Raw genomic sequence first — 25,207 nt, forward strand, 5'->3', positions numbered from 1 at the left:
GTAGTTTAATTTGTGTCGTGTAAACAAGTTTTATTTTATTTTTTAAAGCGCTAAATAAGTTGTAGCCTAATTTATTTGCTGTTTTGTGTTCGTTGAGTACTTAACTGAGTTGTTAATGTTGAGAAATAATTTTATATTTAACATTCCTATTTAGAAATCTTTAAAAATTAATCTATTTAAAACTTTAATCACTGGTTTTCTTAAGATTTATTATCCCTAGTATTTATACCCTCCAAACTCACAAACAAACTATGCATTAAAAACAAATGAATCGCTTTGGTAAAGGAGCTATCGCTTATTAGCATCATCGTTGACAAAACTACAGACACTAGGCGCTGACAACTAATTACTGAACTGAGCAAAATTTATTTTCAGAACATTTCAAATGTAAATGAAATTCAGGATTTATTCCTAAGCTTTCACCTTAATTTACAAGGCCTGTTAATTGTAAACGTTTTTCTGTCGTTACGAGTAGGTAATCAGGAGACGGAAAGTTTGTAAATCTGTCTCACCATCCCTTGTGAAACTGTTCGAAAATATTCATCGCCAACTCAGGGATTCAGATAGCATATAAAATGAGTAGAATAAGTTCCTTTTGCTAGGTGCCGCAACTAAAATGAGCAACCCCATTATCGCCAGAGACCATTAGAAGTACAAAATGTTTATTTATCGTTCCAAGTTAGGAACATTGGCAAGCAGCGAAGAAGATAACGATTCCTATTGACTCACAATTCCTGATAATGGCACAAGTTTTGTCTAATTTGTTCTACGAACGAGATAAAAGGTCAGGAATAATAAAAACAGTAAAGGCCAAAGTACTTTGTTGGTTAATTATGTTTTTACTATTAGGCACGTATATCTATGAAAAGTAAATTGCAGCCTGAACAACCAGTTTTTTTTCAAAATTAATGTATTTTTTGACACTGGTACTTTTTCCTCAAATCATAGATCGATCTCAAAGAATCGTAATATCAACTGTTGCAGATTAATTCAAGTATAATGCAGGATATAATCTTGAGTAAACAGCAGCTTCATTGAACATAGAAAGTGATTCAAATCATTAAAAAGTTATTAGCAGAGACTCGATAGTCACTTTCCTTGGAGGCAAAGCACATTTCTACTAGTCAGGTAACAAACACAAATAGCACGTGCAATAGTAATGTGCTAGGAAGTTATATTTTTCCTGAAGATTTATTCTAAAACTATTTATCCTAAGATTGATTATTTCATTTTCCTAAAGTACACAGATAAGTATATAAGAATAGTATTAATTGTCAAACTTCATACTCGCCAGATTATTTTGGACGTACATAAGTATTTTCGATTAGATGGACTAGCGAAAAAGGCCATAAATGGTACACAACAGCTTGTCTGCGGTGCAATATCTGACTTGACAGTTTCAATTCCTCTTTTATGTGTTTGTTGCTTAACATGCATTCAAGTTTTAATGAAGCTGTCGCTAGGGAAGTCAATCTCGTGTGTTGCACGCAGTTTTCAATGCATATTAAACTGCAAGCATCTGATGTTAGACATGAGAGTGTATTTTGATATTTGAAGAAGTTTTCGTTTTAAATAGTATTTTTTTACTGCTATTTTGTTTGGCTTCAGAAAAAAACAGCCCATTCTCTGATAACATTCTGTAAGATTTAATTTGAAAGGAGTTTTCCAACCTGAAACCAGCATCAAAACATCAGTACAGGAAGTATTTCCATATTAAACACCAAAACAGTTGTTGCAGCATTACATACTAGCAACATTTAAATAAAATTTCGTGGGATTCGCCTCACAATGGCTTATTGTCGTTCGGCACAATGACCTGTTGTATACAAACGTTATCAAGAACACATTGTTCTCATAACGATATTAAGAATGCACCAAACACTGTTATTGCAACAAGATCAGCAGGAATGACGTGTGACGTGTCAGGAAGATCGCGGCATTCTTCTCATTGGCGTCTGTTTCCTTTGATTATGACAAAGTTTAAGCCAATCCATAACACAAGATTCTTATCTCGTGCAAGACCATACTTACCTACACTATGCTTTTTAGCTATAGTTGTAAACTGTTGACGAGATATCGAAAATCCATCCTATGATGTAACGGGCTGCAATTCTGCGACCATTCCAATCCCTACTAATATTACCAATGCGAAAGTAACCTGTCTGTCTGTCTGTTACGCTTTCACGTCGAAACCACCGGACTAATTTTAATATTTGGTACAGAGATAGAGTTGACCTTGAGAAAGAACATAGGATAGTTTATTATGCGTTTCCAAGAGAATTCTTCAAAAGCCCGGACTTTTCCGGACTCTTGGAAACGCGATATAATCGAACATTACGCGGGCGAAGCCGCTGGCGGAAGCTAAGTAGTTGTAACATAATCGTGTTTCTCTCTTTGGCTATACAAGGCATCTTCATCAGAGAATTGTGACCCAATCCCGCGCAACAAATATAAAAATCAGTACCGGTCAACGGCCATCGCTTAACATACCGAACACGTCACTAATTAGTCCAATGAGCTGAAATTGTCGGAGATTAGGTCACGAGCACTGCTATGATTGTTTTAATTGAATTAGCGAATTCTGTTCCGTAGTGTTTCTGCTACTTCTAATTGTTTCCAACATTTGTGCTAAGGAGGTCGGATATTTTTTGTCCTTGTTGCTCTGTGTTTGGCGTACCATTTATTTCTGGATTTTGAGGTCCTGCACTTTCTTTAGGATTCATTTTTATTAGGTCCCTAGGTCCTTTCTTTTCTTATTTAACAACACATATTTTATAAACGAATGAGACACAAATACATATTTAAAATTTAACAAACATTAAACATTTTATGGAGAACACTTGGTCGTCTTCAAATTAGTCGAATTGCAAAATCGACATCTTGCCAAATGACAAACGCAGCGAAATCAACCCCGATTGAAAAGTTAAAAACAAAAGAAATTAGCGGCACTGCAATAAAATTGGAAACCAAGGAAGAACCGCCATTTTGTGATCTTCGGCCATTGAACCGAATTAATTGCAGCTCTACTCAATTGCAATTTAGCAATTGGACATTCTCATTTCCCGGATTTGTTGGAGTACTTTGGTAGCAATAGAACTAATGTTTCTTACTTTGCTGTAGTAGATGAGTCTAATGCCTGTACTGGAGCACTTACCGAAATTAAAAACAAAAGGTGAGCGGTAATTTACGATGCTATGCCCACGTTTGAATTGGTATAAGCAATTTGGTGTAATGAAGGTGCTGGGAATTTAGGGTTATTCTTCGATGGTCGTACAATACTTCTTAACGTTGAATGTGTAAATAGCTATCTTGGGTACCTATTAACTATCGGGTAAAGAACATTTTTATGTCTAGTGGCTGGTCTTTGAGCACCCCTGCCGGTTTCTCTATTATTTTTTAAGAGAACATGAATAGAGAAACTATTGATATGCATGTCTTCATTTTTCTTACGTTTACCTATCAGTCGCAACGACATTATGCATATTTTTGTCTTTATCATTTTGACTCAACTTTGTCAGTAAATCACGGGACTTCTTCCCAAAACCATTAACATTAACAATTCCAGCCAGACCGTTAATTTCATAGAAGTTTCCGTTTAAGCATCATAATGACTATTCTACACTCCTTTGTTTCCCAGGGAATCGATCCCACGTACCCGTGAACTTTGAAAAACTAATCAGAAACTGAAATGGGACCAAGATCAAAGAATTGTATGTTAATGATGATAATTGCATCGTGTATGTAAGCGATGATGATGGGAATAAGCTTCGTGGAATTATTAAAAAATTAGAGCGTAATTGACGGTAGTGCTCTCAATTGTAATACAAAATAATAGACTTTAAAAGCTTCTATATATTGATCTTCATGAGAGCGAAGTTGGAGAAAATAAGCAAAGTTAAATATTATGGAAAATATGAATAAATCTAACAAAATCCATTTCAAACTTGATGGAATTTCTGACAGAAAGTGATACATCACCATTTCAGCTCTTTTACGACTCCAGATTATTTTGGGAGTCATCCAATGATATTACTTTTAATAAAATCTCTTGATATCTAAGTTGGATAAAAACTTTGAAGAGTTACTGAGAAAAATGGCTATTAGGATCTACTTTAGATAATCCCGAAGGCACATAGTACTATCTGTTATTTCATTAATCCATTTAAATATTCACACCAATTAGAGTGAAGCCAGACGACCTAATCATTTATTAAAGGTATGAAACGAGCTTAATGAATAAATTCGTCTATGTTTGAGTCTGTATTTAGCATTTTCGGCTCAATTCCCGAATGGCCAGATACTGAATGAAACCTTTTTTTATTTGCTCTAAGGCTGGGTACGAATGCTGCGACTTTTATCCGACCATCTACATTCATCGCATTTGGGACTTATTCATGCGACTTTTGTCGTAGGAGGTAACGTATGGCGCATACGGATTGACCGTTTGTCCAGAATCGGTTCCTTTTGTTTGCCAAGTTTCCGTGATAAAGTTTATTGGGGAAAGAAAATGCAGTTGGAGCTTAGGACGCTCTGTTTGGGACGGCACTTTGCTCTCTATTTGAAAAAGTCTAGAAATTTGATAATTTTTACGAAGTTTAGTCAAGATTAAATCATACATCGAACTTTGAAGGACGTTCTAGAATGATTATTTAGCACTTTGTCTTCCACACTAACGGCCAACCCATACCTATATATTGATTACAAAAATGGAAGGTGATAATTTACAACAACGTTGAGTAATGAATTAAAACTACAAAAGGGACAGACAGGCCCACTGCAATAGCAGCAGCACGCGATAATAAAACGGTCCATTTTATAGCCGTCCACGTTACAAGTCACACAATGTCGAGCCGTGAATGGAATGCGTTATTTTTTAACGATTCAAATGTTGTAGAAAAATGTAATCGTACTGTGTAACTGGCCAGTTTGTTCCGTGTGATGGCTGAATTTGCGATTGTATAACAGAGAATAGCACATTTTGTAGTACAAATGGATCTAACAATGACCACAGCACGGCACGTTCAGCAGTTTAGTCAAAACTAGAATGACTAGGTTTATTCCAAATACTTAATTTTGCAGCGTAAATCCATTTTAAGAAATTCTCCAATGGTATCCGTATTGTAAGTCAAAATATTAAGGAAACCACAAGCCTTTATAATCTAACAGAAATAAATTGCTTTTGTACCTTGGTTGCAATCTTTACCTCAATTTGTTTTCTAGAAGACCTTACAGTTAATATAGGCGGAGAAACTGTCAAAGCTAACATACGAAGCATTGTTTACTATGTTAAGTAAAAGCATTACCGATGTGTGTACATTGTGTGCATACATTTGTAATTTAAGCCGACACGTTGTAACATCCATATAGGGGCGATGACTCCCCCACGGTTATTGAAGAATATTTTTTTTATTTGACTATTAGTGGCCGCGTGTGAATAACAGTAGTTTGACAGGAGTGGGTCCCAGAAGTGGGAATAAAAGACGATCACTTTACTAGCGTCTGTTTTTATATATGGTCGAATTAAGGCCAACCTTAAAAGCTACCAAAGCATGTACTACTCATTGATTATATAGTCTTCTTCAGTACTTAATGTGAAATTAATTCAGTACATTTTACTGAGACACGTTAGAAGTGAAGACTGATAAGATATCAGTGGCGAGGCGTCCTTATAAGCCGATTCCCATCGGCTTCCCTTTCGAATTTCAAGAAAGAAGCATAGGTATAAGTTATAATATAGGTATAGGTATAATTAATATAATCATTTAAACCACACAATTTAAATATGTAGGTATAACAAAACGCCTACCACCGTAAAAAAAATTGTCTATAAATTACTTGAAACATTTTGCTCCTACTAAATAAGCCGCGGCTTCCTCCTCCATACAAAAATACGCTTGCGTGACGTCATCCACGCCGCGCCGCGCGATGTTCGCAAAATAAGGGCGAGCGGTAAGCCGGCTCACGGAGCGGCTTCCACCAATCAAAACTCGCGAGTGAACGAGAAAGAACGCGTCAAGAGTAGAGTAGCTATATCTGTCTACGCGCGAGTGACAGCGCTTTCTCAAATATGTAAACAAACAAATCAGACAAATTCACTCTCATTGTTCTTATTTTGTTTTAGATAATACCATTAACAATTTGTTCTTTGTATTACTTAATTGAATTTATTAGTGTGTGTATCATTTGGAAATAACATAGTTCGTGTGTGGGTGTTTTTCAGAAAACTTGACCCTAGCAAAATGGGCCTGTCCCACACATTCAAACATTTTTATTTTGATTTTTTTATATGGCACGTGTGAAAGTGAGTTTTTGATTAATTTAGGTATATATTTTAATGTACAATTAAATCGATATGTAGCATAAAAAGTGGATAGTTATTTTTATATTTAAAATAAACCTGAAGAGGACGTATAAATATCGTGTGTCCCATGGCGCTCTTGGAGATTTCAAATACATCTAACTTCTAAAATATTCGTTTTTAGGTATGTTTAAGTTTTTGAACTTAGTCTCTGTATTTCTAAAAACGTATTTTTAATTTTTATGCCATAAATTTATTGTTATTTTAAGAAATATCATTATTTTAATGTTGTCCTACGAAAATCATTGGTCCGGAAAATCCGGTTTCGTCACGGTGAATTTGATATCGTACTGAAGACAAAATCTACTAATTTGTGTTTTTTCTACCTTCTTGGCAACTTTATGATCGTATTAGGATTCCGCCATTGCCGTTTTAAAGTCAGTTAAGGCTAAAACTGTGACGACAATGTTGGTGTCATCGGCGCGCAAAATTTTTGGTCCGGATAGTGGCAGTATTTAAAAGGTTAATAAATTGTTTTTTTAACTCTATAACACTGTATATAACATAAACAACTCATCATTATTAGATTAGTAAGGCTAAAAACAAGGTAGTTTAAATAAATATTAGTTATTTTCAATTTTAAAAGTCTCGTGAGATGAAAACGTCACCTCCTGTGCGTCACGTTACATACTACCGGAACAAAATCGTAACGATCTTGAATTGTAAAGCTTAGTGTACAATTAAATAATTTATGGGAGCGTCCTGTCCGCGCGTGTGGTAGGTATCAAACGAAAAGGCTTACATTTAATCGGTTTTGTTTATATATGTGTGTGTAAAGGTTAATATCTAAAAAAATTATGAGTTAATACTTTATTCTTTGTAATTGTGTTTTGAAAACGGCAGTGTGGACATTGCTCAAATTATTCTTATCCATCACGAAATTTTCATAATAGTCACTGTCCCATATTCTGGATGTTACAAAAATGGTTTTAAAATATATATTTTTCATTTTATAGCGTTTATTTTGGCATCATAGTATTTTGTTAGTATCTAAAATTTCTCACTAGGCTTGATTTTGGAAATTGTAGCGGATATCATTAGTAATAACAACTTTTCTAGTGAGATGTGTCCAAGAAGTGACGAAAGTGAAATTATTTAGCTGATTATTTAATAATCTTATAAAATTATGCTATCGTTTTGTTTGTTTTTAAAAGATTTTAAGTATATCTTTATGCTACCATAAGTTGATTTCGTTTTAATACTTGTTTGTTTTATTTTTAATTAATTATATTTTGTGACGTTCAGGAATACTATGCATCATACGCTGACAGAAAAACTTTAATATTTCTTAAAATCATCTTTTAATTTTAATTTAAAATGCAGATTTAGCTAGTTAACAATATATTCTTTAATATTAGAGTAAATATAATAGAATTCACGAAATAAAAAAAAAATATTTCCTGTGCGTCACAGGGTATTCTTTTCTGAAAAACACCCGTGTGTGTTTTAGTTACATTATGTCAACATAGATGGCGTTGTGCATTTTTATGCAAATCCTGAATCGCGGTGTTAAGATTCTCCGCGATTTAATGACCCTAGTTGGGAATTTATTTAATTTTATGAATTCACCAAGTATATGATTTTGATTAAATAGTTGGCAGTATCATTACTCCCTACTAATTCCCGCGATCGCACTGTGTGACCTGGTACTCAGTACAAGTACAAGTACAGTACTACAGTGTGTGTACCTAGTGAAAATAGAGATATCTACGTTGAAATGATGTATTTTGATACGTAGACAGTTGGCATCAGTAGGCCAAGCACGAATATCTAACGTATTCGAATCGACAACGTATCGAGGCCTCGATTCGAAAACGTAGTCTGTCGATAGTAGGCAGCACGAAGCACATTCGAAGCACTATCGAACACTCGATTCGAATTCTAATGTGACGTCATGCAAATGTAAATAGGGACGCGCCATAGTGAGCAAAATGAACGATTGTTGAATGAATGGTGCGTTCGAAAACTAACTCTAGTTGTTAATATTTTTTTTACCTTTGATTAAAGGTTTTATTATTATTAAATTATAATAAAAACTGAATGTAATATAAAAAAGAGACCCAAAGTTAATTATTAGACATTATAAAATGGCATTATCTTTAGCAATATAACATAGTTTCGGAGATTTTATTTTTAAAAAATGACGGGTACCGAACGCACCCACTTGACATCCGACGCGCGTAAGGGCGCCAAATTTGTTTATGTTTTGCTACACGTCCACAACAAAAGTATTTCTGTTTTTTTTTTGCTACAAATGATTAAGTGCTTTCAATATAATAAATAATTATGAGAACCAGTCAGACGCACGCAATATGAAATGATGGTTGAATTCATGGAAGCGTGAGTAAACAGTTTTAATAAGTTCGAGTGGCATAAACTTTAGTGTGAAGTATTTTAAGTGCAATGCTATTTCTATATTCTATATTTTTAAATTCGGTTTCATTTGTGTCCAGTGGGTTAATTCTATTCCTAAGTTTTGCTCTACAATGATTAAAAATAAACATTTAAATAACAATTTTTTTTCAAACACTAATTCTATAGGTACGCAAATAAATAAAATATGATTTATTATCTACCTTGTTTCTCGTGATTGATATCTATAATATTCTAGTAAATTTGCCGCTAAAAGATAATATGACATAATATGGCAAAGACTATGAACTACGTTCATACAGTGGCGGTCTTTGCATTTTAAATTACTTATATTGAAGCTATTACTAATTGTTCCAATAACTTAACAATAATTTTAAAACACTTTTATTCACAAAACTAACTCTAAACAAAACATAAACACGGTTAAAACTTTATTTTTACACTTCTCGAAACCTTTCTCACCGACTTTTTTCAAGTGAATAATGTTTCGACATACTCGATAGCCAGCCTTCGAGAGTTTACGTTACCGTACGTCAAAACAATGTTCGTGCTGCCATGTTTTGTTTCCTTTTACGCCCGATAGGGGCGCTGTACAATTCTCATACAAATGTTACTCGATTTCGATACGAATAACTTTTCGCAAATATTCGTGCTTGGGCTACAGGTTTCTTTTTAATGTACCTATAGCATTTATCGCATTAGACTGTTTTCCGATCCGACAGATTGTTTACTTTAGGAAGGAACTTATTTTTCAAGGTTAAGTTTTGAGTATAAAAACGTGTTATAAAACTCGGGCACGCCGCTCGGATGAATTACCTACCAATATTACGTCTATATTAAAATTACTAACGTCCTGACGGATAAATACCTACGATAAATATCAATGGCTAACAGGCCGTTGTAAATTAAATACTTAAAATGTATTGTTTCTAGTGCCAAGTTTTCTCAGATTCTAGTACCTAGTTAATATACCTAACTAAAGATAATAAAGTTTTATAGATATTAATAATCTGCCGAATTCCTCGAGAAAACATGTTCAAACTATCAGTCTCTCAGTCAGTGCTAAAAGGTGGACTGAGAAATTACCTCCATTACCTCTCCCCCCCCATCCCTGAGTACTCCCCTATTTCATTAAACCACCCTTCGCCACTGTAAGATATGGTCAGATTCTCAAACCTGCCTTCGAATTTATATTGCTCTTCGCTTCGGGCAAAATGCTTCTACACGGCAATAAGGCTTTGCTGCCGAAATCTATGTTGGCAACAGTCAACCGTTTGCTTTACAGATAAAAATAGAGGCGACCTTTCGGCATTTCACTGACATTTTGCTGAAATTAATTCGGTTAAGAATATTTTAAGCCTAAGTTTGGAAAACCAGTGTCATGTTTATGTATTATTATTTATTTTTGGCCCTGCAAAAGCTCCTCCTCTCCATGCCTCGTTCAGAATATATTTGGTTCACTAAGGGCCACTACACTCTCATTATTCAAAACAGTCAATAAAATGTTGATGCATACATCTCTTCCTTTACTACCTTTACTCATAGTCATTCACCTCCAACAGTCTCCTCATAACCAAAAAAACTATGTCTCAAATGTAATTCTCCGTGTCTACGCATAATTAAAACTACCAGGTACTTTACATAAATCAAGTAGCTAGGTACCTACTCAGTGGATACTTGAGAGCGATGACCAGTAAACGGTTGATTGGGCACCACTCCAGCACATTACACATGGTAAATAATTCCTCACTCATCGAAGACAAAAGACTCTTCAATGACAACCCTTCACGGAGGAAGCTGCGGTCACAGTACGATTTTAGATAGTACCATGATAAAACATCACGAAATAATCGTTTGGAACACTGAAAGGAGAAAGAATTTGAGTTTAAATAGTAGTTTGGGTCCTCTTCCAAATAAAACTCGCCAAAACGTTGAGTACATTATTATTATCATCTGCCTTTTTATCGTCCCACTGCTGGTCCTCCTCTCACACAGAGCAGGATTGAGCATTCATTAGTAAAGATTCAGATTCTAACAATATAAAACTAAACAGTAACTGCATAAAAAACGGTTAACCTGACCTAACCGTAACCTCCTAACCGTATTCTATATGCAAGAAAGCGATCATGACATTCATTGATCGAAGAACAAAATCGTGTGAGTCAATAAACGTTTCAAAGATCGCATTCAACATTGACTTGCAAAAAGTAGCTTCGAGATTCTAAATCGAGTTTGAAGTGAGTTCTGTCACAATGGTTGCCACAATCTCGGGTTACAGGAACTCGATACGGGAAGAACGATGAAATTTCCTGACCTGGTGCCATTAGATCATCAAAGTGAGTACTTATTTAGATCAGCAGAATTTAATAGTGCACTTTAAACTATTACAGTAATAGGCGAGGAATTTAAGCTTCATTGTGTAATTAATTACATTAAGAAGGAATAATATTTTTAATTAATGTACGTACGTAGCACGGAAATATCCCTTAGTTTTTTTTTGTATTGCGGTTAGCCGAATTAATCCAAACGAAAAATTAAGTTTTCCTGACTTACACGGAATGAAAAATTGTGTTTATAAGTTATTTAAGTACAGAAACATCTCAACCATCCACAGTGTCAAGCGTAAGACTAATTACAGACATTATAATAAGTTTGTCAAGAGCTGAAAGACTTAAGTTTCTGGCGCCATTTTGTTTTGTTTCTGGAGCCGTATTTAGTTGTCTCTGGCAAGACGGATGACTTGACACGTGTTTTGTTCACAGATTCTTGTAAAGGCTAAAAATAATAAGCATTCATTTGACGACAGAGATTAATTGTATTAGAATTCGCTTTGAAGAATAAGGATTTTGTATTTAGGTACTATAGATTTCGCCGTAACAACAAAATGAGTTTCAGAATATGTATTTCGTCTGCCAAACTAGATCGAAATGTCGGCAAATGGATTTTCGGAGTTTCATGAAACTAAATAACAGCTACTCATTTATAAGATATATATTTATAAGATACTAGCTTCTGCCAGCGGTTTCACCCGTATCCCGTGGGAACCTCTGCACGAACCCGGATAAAAAGTAGCCTATAGCCTTCCTCGATAAATGGGCTATCTAACAACGAAATAATTGTTCAAATCGGACCAGTAGTTCCCGAGATTTAGCGCATTAAAACAAACAAACTCTTCAGCTTTATAATATTAGTATAGATAACGGACAGTTTAGTTAACGGCGCTTTTTCTGCAATAAAACTACGTAGAGAAGGAATTAAGAAGAGGGGATAGACGCCAAAACACAAGTTTTTTCCTGAAATAAACAACCACTTTCAGCATGAATTTTCCCTGCTTTATTTGTTTCAAAGTGTTTGCGTTTTACATGAAAATTAGACACTAACGACCTCAAAACTTAAAGTTACTTCGTACTAAAATAACTAGTCAAAGAAACTCTTTGAACAAAGCTGATTGCGACCACAGACCAAGGGCAGCCATGTTTGTTTCTGTTTACATAACGCTTGTTAGAAGGTCATTGACCTTTCAGGTGCAATGCTAAACATGAGCTGTTGAACTTTTTATTAGCCCTGTAATTACTATCATTAGGAAACACGCTCGAGTTATGCATTCATTATTCTGTTATTTGAATAGTTTTTCTAAAGAGGTATTACGTAATTTTGAATTTTGACGATAAAAAATTGCGTTTCGTTTCAGAATGTTTTGAAAAAATTTATTACCGCAGCTGTTCGAAGTCAAATAAAAGATGCATGTACAAAAATTAACCTTAATACAATATAAGGATATTATAAAGAGGAAATTAACTTACTTTAGTTATATGTTATTGTCACACGTCAATCCATAGAACTATGTTGACCAAAACTTATAATATATCTACAGAAACGAGACTTATCCATCTACCTACTTATCCATACCACCTAAACTACTCTATTCACAGCTTAACCATCCATTATAAAACTAAACCCTTCCTGTTTCATCTACAAACAGTTTAATGGCCATCTGAATATTACGATACAGTAAGATCAACAACGCGATTGATCGCTGCAGTTAGTACAGTCAACTTCAGGTCAGTGGTAACAGTTTGACAGGAAAATCGTACCTACTTATTGCTATTGAGTCAAGGTGCATCATGACAGTTACCACTGATGTGCAGTCTACAGTACATACTTCGTGAATGAAACTTCTTTGTGGTTCGATAATAAACAGCTTGTGTGAAGTTACTTCCTGGAGTATGCTGATATAATGTTTGCTAGTTCTTTTTATTAGTTTCTGTAACAGTCTTGTGTGTTATAGCTGTTTCTGACTTTTCTTAAATGTTGTTGACGATCTCTGTCGTAAGTACAGGATTTTACCGACACTTTCTTGGGAGCTGTTACCCTCGAGGGCTGTTACACAAGATACAAGAATAAAAATTATGTCTATGTTATCTATAGAGATATCTCTATAACAAAGTTATTTATATCGGTAAAGCTATTCAAGTGTATAAGTTACAAACAAACTATGCTGTGTTAAAGGCTGACTCAAGACACAAGCATTACTTAAAATTAGATTCAACCAATCAAATAGCTGCGAATAAGGATAAGATCTTTGCTTCAGTTGCAGTATCTCTATGACCTAAGAGAGGTCACTTTCGCTGGTCTATTAGCCAAATATTGTACAGTAATGATGACCAATGAAGTCCGTATTTTATTTATTGACATAACAATGTATCGGACAATACCAGTAAACAATAAACACGATATTTAGGGCTATTCTCACGAATAATCAATAGAGCGGAACCTACGTCCGTCCCTATTTGTTTCGGAAACGGTGCATCAACAACGATTTGTTACAAATCGCTTCACGGAAGACCCAATATAAGTTTTATTATCTATGGCTTTGATCTACCGCGCTGTCAAATATACGATATGTTATCTGTGTACGGGTATCGGTGGCATAGATTCAGTAGAAATTTAAATCAATATGTGGCCTACTTGGTTTAATAGCGGCACACTCTTGGGATAACTTCTGTTCTAGATTGGATAAGTTGTAATAGGATTTCTATACACGTTCTCATACATTTATGTTTTCTTTGCCTTTAAGTAGAAACACGTGTATCGATTATGTAATATAATTGCAGGTAAAATAAGAACAAAGAAATGCACCTTAGCCCCACTTGGCACTGGTGCAAATCTTATAGAAAACCCCGAATTCCGTTTATTCTGGGAGATTTTCCAAAATCTGGGCTTACAAATAAAATAAATGATAGTTGAGACGTTCGTAGTAGAAATACTAAGATTTCACCTTTCTTCTTCATCATCTCACGCTCTAACCTTAAGGTCTCGTTCTCGAAAGGCATTTTTACAATCAAATCGGCCTTCACACAACAGACGGCGTTCTCATCAAATCAAGTGTAATTACAAGAATTCTGTGCGCAGCTCAGCAGTACTGTCATCGGATCATGACTAGACTCATTCATGAGCTCTGTGAGAAAATGTGCATCTTTCTGTACTTGACATAGAATGTGGCGGTTATAAAGATAAGTGAAGAGTGACGTCATGTATGAGCTATTCGATGTTTGAACTTGAATGGTGTAGGTAGGGCTAGATAGGGATACAAAGTTAACAATGAACCGTTGTTGTGGTATTTTTTGTTACGATTTTTTTACGACATAGGTAAAGGAGGACCTATATGTATCTACACATAGTTTTTTTGCACGTAAACTTGTTGGTATACGTGGACATCTATAAAAGTCGTACCTATGACCCCATATACCAAGCTTTATTTTTCTGCAATTGATAAATAGGTTTATTTCTACCAGACAGTAACGAATCAAACCTGAACTTCAGAACACCCAAATCATATTGTAATTTCTTACATAAATGAAACCAAATTACCGAATCCATTTTATTAAACTTTTTACGGTATCCGTTGCAGCGGAACTAAATAGTTTAGACAGGTCCACTATTGTATAGGAACGAGGAATTTCCTTCGACTGACTTCAAATAAGAATGAATAATGTAAAACTGTAAAGTGACCGTTAAATAAATTAAAGTTGGTTCAATTACTTCCCGGATATTCCTTTATTTGTATGCATTTGTACCTATTTAATAAAGCTACCATGTCGTCTATGTTGGGTTCCGAAAATGTTTATTCATAGTTATGTTAAATAACTACATAAACATGCATAGATGATTGGAAAAGTACATGATGACGATAGAAAAGATGTTAAGTATTAAAAAAAATAACTTTTAAAACGTATCCAATGTGGCGACAAGAAATTCAGCAACAAAAGTAGAAGAACGGAACTGAAAGAATCTTTTTAATACAAAGTTACAGAATTCCACAAGAACAGTAACAATAAACATTTTAAAATTCTCTCTACATACAAAACGTTATTAATGAACTCTGAAAAGTATTCGGGAAGCATTACAAGTTCATAATAACAATCCAAACATGTTTATAATTAGTTAAAAGCTCTCAAGGTGTTAACATTAATGTCTGAAACAGATTGAAATCTAAACATTTGTCTATTAGTGAATATTCTCATTTATTAGTTGACACCGGTATGTTTTGTTTGTATCTCTAATGGAAGAAAATCTACTTCAGAAGTTTTCAGTGGCACTTTAAACGAGCCATAAATATAAAAGTTATTTGAAGAGGTGACATCTAAAGTTTCCTCCATTTGAAGGGAAAATAGTTCCTAAAATAGGAGAAATTATGTCTCTGACTATATAACAACTTCCCTGTTCCATGAGCCAATGAGAAATAAATATGTGTTGCACACCGATTGTTGAAATATGGTCTCTGCTTCATGGACAGTGAACTTGCCAAGTTCCTACCTTTCCTTTATAAGTCGCAATACCAGTACATAAAATAGAGGATGTTTGATACAAGTTTTGTACCAAAAATCAATGATAACTTTCGAAGAATACGCAAAAACGAGCAAAAAAGATGTCGCCACCTAAAGCTAAGTGCACTCTCATTACGGGTGACAACTTGTGGTTACAAAAACGTTTCAACGACGTCCGACAACCGCATATTAGCGAGATGGACATCCTGTAATCATTACACTATTCCTACGTCATTGCACACAAAACCACTTCAAAGATCTTGATTTTATTTCAAAATCCTGTTGATTTTTTTTCGTAAGCACTCCAAAAAGACAAGATCGTATTTTGACCCTTCCTAGTACAAAACTTCTCGAAGAGACATAGGCTATTTTAATTTGCGTAATTTCATTATGCTCGACAAGTGAAGCAGTAGGTTACAAATTTTCTATAACGACAAGAAAGTCTTAAAGTCTTTAAGCAAGTTTCTTGTTGTCTAAATTACATATTTAGGCCAAGGAAGTCTTGTTGGGTGTAACGTAAAGGCTTCTCGACTTTCAGTAGCAATAGCCTCAAAGTCTACTAATTAATTATACACTTGAAAGTCTCCCGAGATCGTTCATTAAGTATTTGTAAGCTCAGGAATTAGTTCCATTACTACTCCTTTAGGAAGCGAAGGAAACATTGTGAGGGAACCGGAACGTCTTAGGACTAACCGTTTTAAAAATGGGACAGAAGCCAAAACAGACCAGGGTTTGGTTCATTAAGGCTGCGTTTTAAAAAATCGGTTCGCCATCTCGCAAAGAATAATAACACTTGATACATGCGATGTAGAAGTTGGCCGATAATGCAGTTTGTAAGAGTGTGTGAAAGTCATAAAATAGGAGTAGGTACAATACACAGATTAAAATAAATATCGTGATAATGATTGTCAATTGCCAGGATATTAATGTTACTTATTTGTTTTTGTTGCAGGATACGGTGATCACACTAAAGAAAATATGGTGATGAACCATAATCTACACAGGTTTGTATTTTGTTTACGCCATATTTAATAAAGACTACGTAAAGGTGAATCTATGCATGTAATTCTTATTCCATATTTTTATGTTCATTGATTACGCTCATGTTGGTAAGACTCCTAAAAGCTAGACTTTCCTCTTGCTAATTATTACTTTACTAGTGGTGTTGCTTAACATGATTGGTAGTCAATACCACCATTTTAATTCAGACTACAATACGGAGGTTGCTGTAATTTCCAGTACAAACTAATTATGTAACGTACCGTATCAGATTTTAAATAAATAACAGAAGGCCGTACAATTAATAATGTCAGGGACATCGGATGTGCATTGTGTCGCCAGGAATTGCATATTAGGTGTGTACTACATAAATAAACAATGTAGCATTGAATATAAAGCTAATCACCGGTTTGTGGTCAAACCTTTGGTTATTACGGAGGTTAGTGGCTGAATGGTGGCTGTTCCACTTTGGGGTGTTACTGTCCAACCAGCTACTTAAATGGATAGACAATTTAGAAGAAATGCATGCAATCTAACGTCCTAGTTTAGGTTATGGTGTAGGTACGGTACGGTAACTGTCATGCACCTTAACTCAATAGTAATAAGTACGATTTTCCTATAAAACTGTTACGTTTGAAAGAGGTCCGTTTGTCAGCTAATATTAACGAGCTGATAAAACTTAATCGTTGGAGTTCCGCCAAGTTACCCTTTGAGATAATGTTTAGTGAGATCTTTTATTTGTTTTGTTGAAAACAACTGATAATTATATTATAATAGCCAGAATAGTAATTTGCATAATATTGACAACATAAATGTCATGTTTTCGATACTAAAAAGTGTAAGCTTGGCACTAAAATCGTCAAATAAGTGATATGTCACACCTCTGTATGCATACCTATATAGTTTGAGGCAAAACAAGAATTATAATATGTTATTAGTATTGAGTTACCACTATTTCGTAGAGTTTCGAAATTGATTGAAATGTGCTGTCAATAAGTAAGTAGTATTTCCTCGTCATTTAGACTCCGTTACTGTGCTGCAACTGTGAAGGTATCGTAAAACCATACAGCTTCATAAAAGTCAAATCATAAGAAAGGAAGAGAACTGTACACGAGGCTTCAACAATGTTCAATAAACCGCACAATATCAAAATAATCTCAAAAGAAAGAACGACAAAAGACGCGGAAGAAATAAAAAAAGCTGCAATAATAAACCATGAAATTGTAAGCCATTATTTTCTAATCGTACCAGGAACACATAATGTGGAGGCGCTTAACGGTTTCTTTATGAAGAAAATGTAAAGGTGCAGCATACGCCTGTCGATAAACCAGCTGATTGCTACCCGAGCCCAGCGCACGTGTTTCGATGTTGTTCAAACAACGAGCATTGTGTTACTTAATGTTCTCTCTGATGTTTTAGTTTCAAGTACTCCTGCTCAAGTACGTTCTATAACTTCATCGTTATTTCAACTACGAGTTTGTAGAAGTCACAAACAAGAGTGATTACCGGGGGTTATGTGTTATCTATACTTATGCCTTCCATATTATGTACCGCAGAAACGACTTCGTCTGCTCAACACAATATTTTATTCCTAATTACAGTCTTTTTAGCTATCATAATGTGCTAAAGTGCTGACCGTAAATCGCCTTTCACTTCTTGTATTTTGCAATTTTTCTTTCAATTATGAAAGTTTGACATGTTTAGTCACTAACATTACATGAAAGTACTTTGTAGGCAATACAAGACTTGTCTAGCTACCGGCTTATGGTTCTAAGTGAATATTATTTTACGTCAAAGGATGTTAATTAGTTTTTGTCGTCTCCATATATTCTCTAGGATAGTGTTGTTTTGTTTACTAGCGTGGGCAAGTTTCAAGGCTTACATCCTGTCATTATCGTCATCTTATGAAACTTCGTGAGAGCGAACCTCATAATTTTTTGTACGGATTTATCCTCCTGATCGTTAAAGAAAATAAAATATGTCGTGTAGTAACTAAAATGTATCATTATCTGACTCTTTGACTCAGCAATTCCGAATTACTATTGTACAGTTGGCACTAACACCAATTTTCAGCCATTATTTCTATGTCGGTTAACATTTAGGTCGTTCTTACTGCAAGCTGGGTCGAGCAATATCTGTCCTAAATTCGCCTATATTTCCCACCCACGATGACTGAAACTAACTTTTATAACAACATTAAAAAGCCTTATTTCTTCAGCAACAAGGTTGATTATTGCTTGTAGTTTGGATCAGTTTTTATCGGTCTTGTTAGTTGCAGTTCGCGGACCGCTTGCATTCAGAACTTTTATTTTAGATAGTTTTATGAAGTTTATATAAATACGCGTGTTTCCGGCTTGTTATGAGCTTAAATTTATCTTTATTGGCCTGACTTTGGGAGTGCCTCACGTTTAGTGTAATGAACCGCAAATGGTGATGTCGAGGTAATTGCACACTGACATGAAAGAGTTTTGCGTAATTTTGTCAATTTCGTGAATTTGTATGCAGGGAATGGATGAATGTTAAGATTTGAAATTCCTTTGTGTTTATAATTGAGCGTGCTTTTGAAAGTTGTGCAAGTATTTTCCAACAACGTCAAACATGCGATCAATTTTCTTGAGATCAGTGACCTTGTCTGCATTGTGGAATTTCAGTACTTCGCACACTTACTCCACCCGTCTCCTCTCGAATCTACAATTTAAATTGAATTAAAAAAATAAATACGCCGCGACAGTCAGAAGGTAAATAACCATATCCACATAAATATATTTTCAGGCATGGATTCTTTGGCAAGCGGCCGAAAGCTGCCAGTCGACGCGAGCGTCGCGACGCGCTCGCCTCGCTGACTGACGCATTCGAAACAAAATTTTCGAAATTCAAAGTTTTTGAATAAAAACTTAATCGCGGTAGCTTAGTAGTGCGTGTGCTTAATAGAGAGGTAATAACAAATCGATTTACGAACACGAATAATCGAACGAGTGTTAAAAGTGAGAGTGGTATTGTGATGAAAGTGTTTTAATATTATTTAATCCAGTTTTTAAAGTGCACGTTTTTATCGAGAGTTATTTCGTGGCAGGTGCCAATATTATTTAAAACGGTTGAATAATTGGAAAAGAAGGCCAAGTGACTGCAGTTGCATTTTATTGGACTGACATTTAAAAAAATATAATTGATTGACCTAATTATAAATTGCTTCGGTCCAATTTTGATATAACAGGCGCTCTAATTAGTCAAAACAATTTATTTATAAATATAAACACAATGCAATGACCTGAGCGAAACAGCGTCGGATGTGAAAATATTTGCTGCCGGAATTTGCTAATGACGGATAAATGAGGACAATATTTATGCCATTTCTTCTTGGATATAGTTCTTTTGAATAAACGAATTATGCGCCGAATAAAGCTGGATAATGAGAGTAGGTCAACATTATCTGTCAGGACAAATTATGAACATCATTAATTTCGTTAGTAGTAATTAAACTTTTTTTTAATATATAACAACAAAGTCCTGCCTAGTTTGTTTATCAGCTGTCAAGCCTGACACAACGAAATTGGTCATGTCCCAAGTCACATGCTACCCACAGCTCGTTAGATTCAATGTAATAAGCAATGAAGAGGCGTACGTTTGTACCGCACGTCAATTTAATGAATGAACGACACCGCGCTGTCTTTTGAACTCGATGATGTCATTCGTAAAAATCATAATCGACTAAATATCGATAGACATTGCATCGAATTATTAACGTAAAGAGGTCATCACTGCTTTGATGTTTGATGCTCCTAATGGAGCATATTTTTGAAATTGGAATGCGCGATTGAAGAGATTGATATTAAAACCCCCGACCCAAACTACTACTTACTACTACGTTCTACTACTACGTACTTTTTTTGGGTCGGGGTTTTTTTTAAATTTATAATTTAATTTTATTTCATGCTTTTTGAAGGAGCTCCTTAATTTTTCCTTCCTTCATTTAATTTCTTTTATTTTAAGATGGGGTCGCTATATGCGATCACGGCCAAAGGAAGCTGTTTAACAATCCTCATGACAAACTGGCTCTGGGAGAATTGCACAGATTAAGAATCAATAAAGATTAACTTTTGGTCATTCTAGATTTTCAGCATAAATATAAATCGGTTTATCCGTTTCATTCCGGCATTCCACGGTTTCATCCGTCACATCCTATTTCCAGCATCAGGTTCTCGTCAATTAGAATCATGAAGAGAACAAACTCGATGCGTTTACTAAAAGGCAGTTCAGGGTTACGTCTCCTATCTTCGTGCCCTAATAGCAGACCAGCTCAGCGGTTCCAGAAGACATTAGTGTTTCAAATTTCAGATCCCACATATGCTTGCAAGTAAACTGAGCGTGTAACATTCCTATCACACCTATCAAACGAGCTGATGACCTTGAAGAACTGACCCGATTTCCACCATACATAGCTAAGAACACTCCCGAATGACATTCCTTTCAAACAAAAAAAACCGCATTACAATCGGATCATCCGTTTGGGAGCTACGATGCCACATACACACACACACACACACACACACACACACACAGACACGTCAAACTTATAACACCCCGTCGTTTTTGCGTCGGGGGTTAAAAATGTTTGTTTGAATAACAAATATATAGGAGGTACACACGAGTAATCTCATGAGTGGCATACGAATAACATATATAAACAAAGTATATTAGATATCTGCAAATTATTGCTTGGAATATTATGTTAGTCGAACACTCAGTTGATCAGATTCCTCCTTTGCAAACCACATAACACCTAGACTTGGCTAAACCTATATACAAGAGGGTTTATTAATTTGTTAAAGCAAGTCTTGCGGTGTTAGACTCAATAACAATAAATCTAACATTGTGGGTGTTTGTTTCTGTCCGACTCCGTAGAACAGGGTTTATGTTTGAAATTCAATGTTATTCTACATTTGAATTGACATGTGTCTTGTTTCTATTGTTTGTAATTTTATAAAAAAAAAAAAAAACAAAACATTACAGTGCTAGACTCTGTAGGTAGTTAGTGGTATCAAAATATCGGGTTATCTAATTAAGGATAATGAGTGCTTATAACGATTTCAAACTACATGTACCTATTGAAAATAATTAAATAATATGCAGAGCAAAAAAAAACATTCTCATTTAACAATATGTTATGTTATTCTTCTTTTACTACAAAATGAAAGCAAAAATTTTCTTTACATGTTTAATCCGTAAATTAATTCCGCCATGACATTTAACACCAATCCACCTGCTTCTTATAACTCAACTAAGAAGGAATCTATTAATACGAGAGTGAGGACATCCCATCCCGCTCATATTTCCATGTATTTCCCCATAGAGGTGGTGTATCCATACGAAATATGTCAACGACTAGACACGACAACCAACGGATATAGATCTGCAAAACATGGCGTCAGGGCTGTCAACTTGACAGTTCTTTTATTTATTTTATCTTGGAATTTCCATTGCTGTTACGTTTGTCCCATTATCAAATATGAATCCTAGTTTTTCTACTTATATGATGCAGGCAACGTATTTAAAAATTATATACCTAAGTAATGAGTTATAGTCTGTTTTTTAATCTCGTAGACTAAATTGACACTTGCAAAATGTCAAACTTCCAAATAATTTTGCTAGCTCTGTGGTGCAGTGTTGTACTTACGATACCGGTACGTTGAATCGTAACTTTTTACAATAAGTCATCCTGAAATAATGGGCTTATCCTTGATGATTACGCATGGCTTTGCGTGGTCAGATATCCCTGGCAGTTTGTAGCACGTCGTACAGCCATGTGTACGTACGTGAATTTTAAATATAAAACTTTGAATGAATATTAAATTCGTCTATTATAGATAAAAAGTTACGATTCACCGAACCGGTATCGTAAGTACAACACTGCACCACAGAGCTAGCAAAATTATTAGAAAGTTTGACATTTTGCAAGTGTCAATTTAGTCTACGAGATTAAAAAACAGACTATAGTGACATCCAACCATGGATAGATTCTAGATGAAAAAGGTTAGAGTTAGGTTGTCTGGGTAAGAAAAAAAAAATATTTATAAAATTACATTAATAAACAAATCTGGGTCCCTTGTACAAATATGAGCAAATTGCACATCTTCAGCCTCTCTATGACACATTAAATCACATAATCAAAGATCATCAATCATCATGTATGACCAACCCTACATCCAGATCGGACACCAACTGTGTAGGCGTCGGGGATCACATCGTCCCTAAAAATTGGTCTGTCTTGTGACGTCACAAACCACGTCTACTACAACAACAGAGCTAAAATACGCCATTTTTTCATTGGACATACAACTGTCACGGCTAGATAGAGTGCTGTCCACTGTCTTAATTTCGAAGCCGGCTCGAGACTTGGGATTTACTTTGTGTTACTATTTTTGGCTTGACGAATGGTCTGTTGTGTGGGATTTTGGAGATTGTATAGGTAATAGTATTTTCTTTAACTTCTATGTTTGTATATCAGATAATGAATATAATATGCACACGTTACAGCAATTAAGTGTAACTGAGATGTAGAACATAAATCCTGCCTCTGTTACTATTGGGGAAATGTCTGATAGAAAAACCTATAAGGTAGCTAAAATACAGCTTGCAAACATTGCATAATATTAAAGCGGATTACTGTTATCGAATTTCGCTGACGTTCTCAGCTTATTAAAATAAGTACTATCAAATGTGCTACTTAAAATTGAAACCTGATTATTTTCACGTTGACTCTTTATTCGTAACCAAATCTTCCACGTGTTTGTAAGCAGATATACTCGTATTTGTTTTTTTACAGCCAGACAGCGTGTTCACGCTTGGCACACGTAGTGGCCGGTTTGAATCGCTGATTCATACAACCTACATGGTTGACAGACTAGTACTATGTTGTTATGTGTGCGTAGATATCGTATGTACAACGTCTAATCTTCTAACTAAAGCGTTGATTGAAGGATTGTCTGCGTTTCATTGATGCTGCAAACGTTATTGCAGATCGTACAATTGTTTTATAGTCGCTAAGCTTCGACTTTATGAAGTTATTGAATTCCTGCAGCCTTTATCGTGCAAACAAAGAACGAAGTAGGTCAGCAACCTGGTATACGACAAGTTTCAATTATCTCGACACTCAAAGCAAAAAGGACGCATACGAGAATTGTATGAACAGAACATATCAAGAACTATCTTCACATGACAATACTGCCACAACTTGTACGAAGGACTACTTATTAAACTTAGGCCTAAGTAAGAAAGTCCCAACATTCTCGTAATGAAGTTATTGTCAAGTTCCACAGGAGTACTTTCCATTAACCAGATTACTCGGTAGCGGTAGCTTATTCAAATGTTCGTTCATTCCGTTCAGAGTGAACTGATTAAGCGAGTGAAGCGACGAGATCGGATTTACATGTGCAATATCAGATCGAAATTCAATCCGCATCGATTACTTTTAAAGTGCAATCGTTCAGGTGTGCTTGATAGATGAATTATGACTAAGTGAATTTGAGAGCTTGCTCTTATTACCTACCAATTTGAAAGAACTCGGTGGATTTATTTATCAAGAATGATTTGAGGATATAATTTTTACGATGACTAGACTGAAAGATGGGTGGTTAGTGGTTCAAATTTAAAGCCTGAGTGCAATTTACTGTCTGTGGAAACGATTTAGATAATAATATTTCTCCTTGAAAAAAACCTATAGTAATTGAACAAATAAACGTTACCTGCGCTCAAGTGCGAAGTCTAACAGATTTCCTATTACGGCTAAAATCTTTATTAATGGTAGCCATGGGGCCACAGAGGGCCTTGAACGCTATAGATTCATTGCTCCCCCGAAAATAAACCCAAAATAGATCTTTATTAGTAACGGGATAAGGTGTAGATTCGAACAAATTTCATCCCTGATTGATGGTTGACATTGATAACAAGACAATAAAGTTTTATTGCGATCGAGATAAACGGACGGACAGGCATCAATACAGACTAACATTTTGTTCTTATCAATTGTGAAGATTTATATTACGCTGCTTATGCGGGTGCATACAGTGACACGACTGGCAGTTATAATAATGACAATTCAAATTTGAAAAGCGAATGAGGAATGAATAGACAAATTAATAGTATTCGATAAACCATAAAGATACAGTTGTAATCGATATTTTACAAAAATCGACTAATTAAACTAAAGTCGAACATCACTAACTTAACGAAGATGGTAGATAAACTCAATAGGTTCAATCTATTTGTTTGTTTGCGGTAAACTTAATGAAGTCTGAGAACAATAGCTTATGATAAAACTTGGCACAGGTAGCGAGGAAGCTTACGTCACTGAATGTCTTGTAGGTTGGAGGCTAGCATCATACTAACTACATAGATAAATCCTCTTTGCAATTCAAACTCGTCTTCTGGGATCAATAGTTAGTTATTTTAGCACTGGGAATTCGGGATCGAGCTAAGCTAAGTAAACTCAAGAAATATTTAATGCAATTGAAACTGGGGCACTGGATAATTCAGTTTTAGACGGTATGCTTCTGTGAACCCCGGGTTAAAAGAAAAAGTTTGACATTGACATCTGTCACTACGCTTAACTGACATTAGTGATGGGAATGATTACTATACGGTTAATTCGCAA

The 25,207-nt window shown here is 35.1% G+C and overlaps 1 protein-coding gene across 6 annotated transcripts in view; it reads left to right on the forward strand.

Moving 5' to 3' along the window:
- The window catches only part of LOC124640611 (tight junction protein ZO-1), a 124,305-nt gene that overhangs the window by 18,331 nt on the left and 80,767 nt on the right, over positions 1–25,207 (forward strand). For all 6 annotated transcript variants that reach the window (XM_047178452.1, XM_047178453.1, XM_047178454.1 and 3 more), the window contains exon 2: positions 16,511–16,562. In XM_047178452.1, the coding sequence (XP_047034408.1) occupies positions 16,511–16,562 (52 nt within the window). The remainder of the gene's footprint in view (positions 1–16,510; positions 16,563–25,207) is intronic.

The sequence above is a fragment of the Helicoverpa zea genome, chromosome 21 (assembly GCF_022581195.2).
Source record: "Helicoverpa zea isolate HzStark_Cry1AcR chromosome 21, ilHelZeax1.1, whole genome shotgun sequence".
Taxonomy (NCBI): Eukaryota; Metazoa; Arthropoda; class Insecta; order Lepidoptera; family Noctuidae; genus Helicoverpa; species Helicoverpa zea.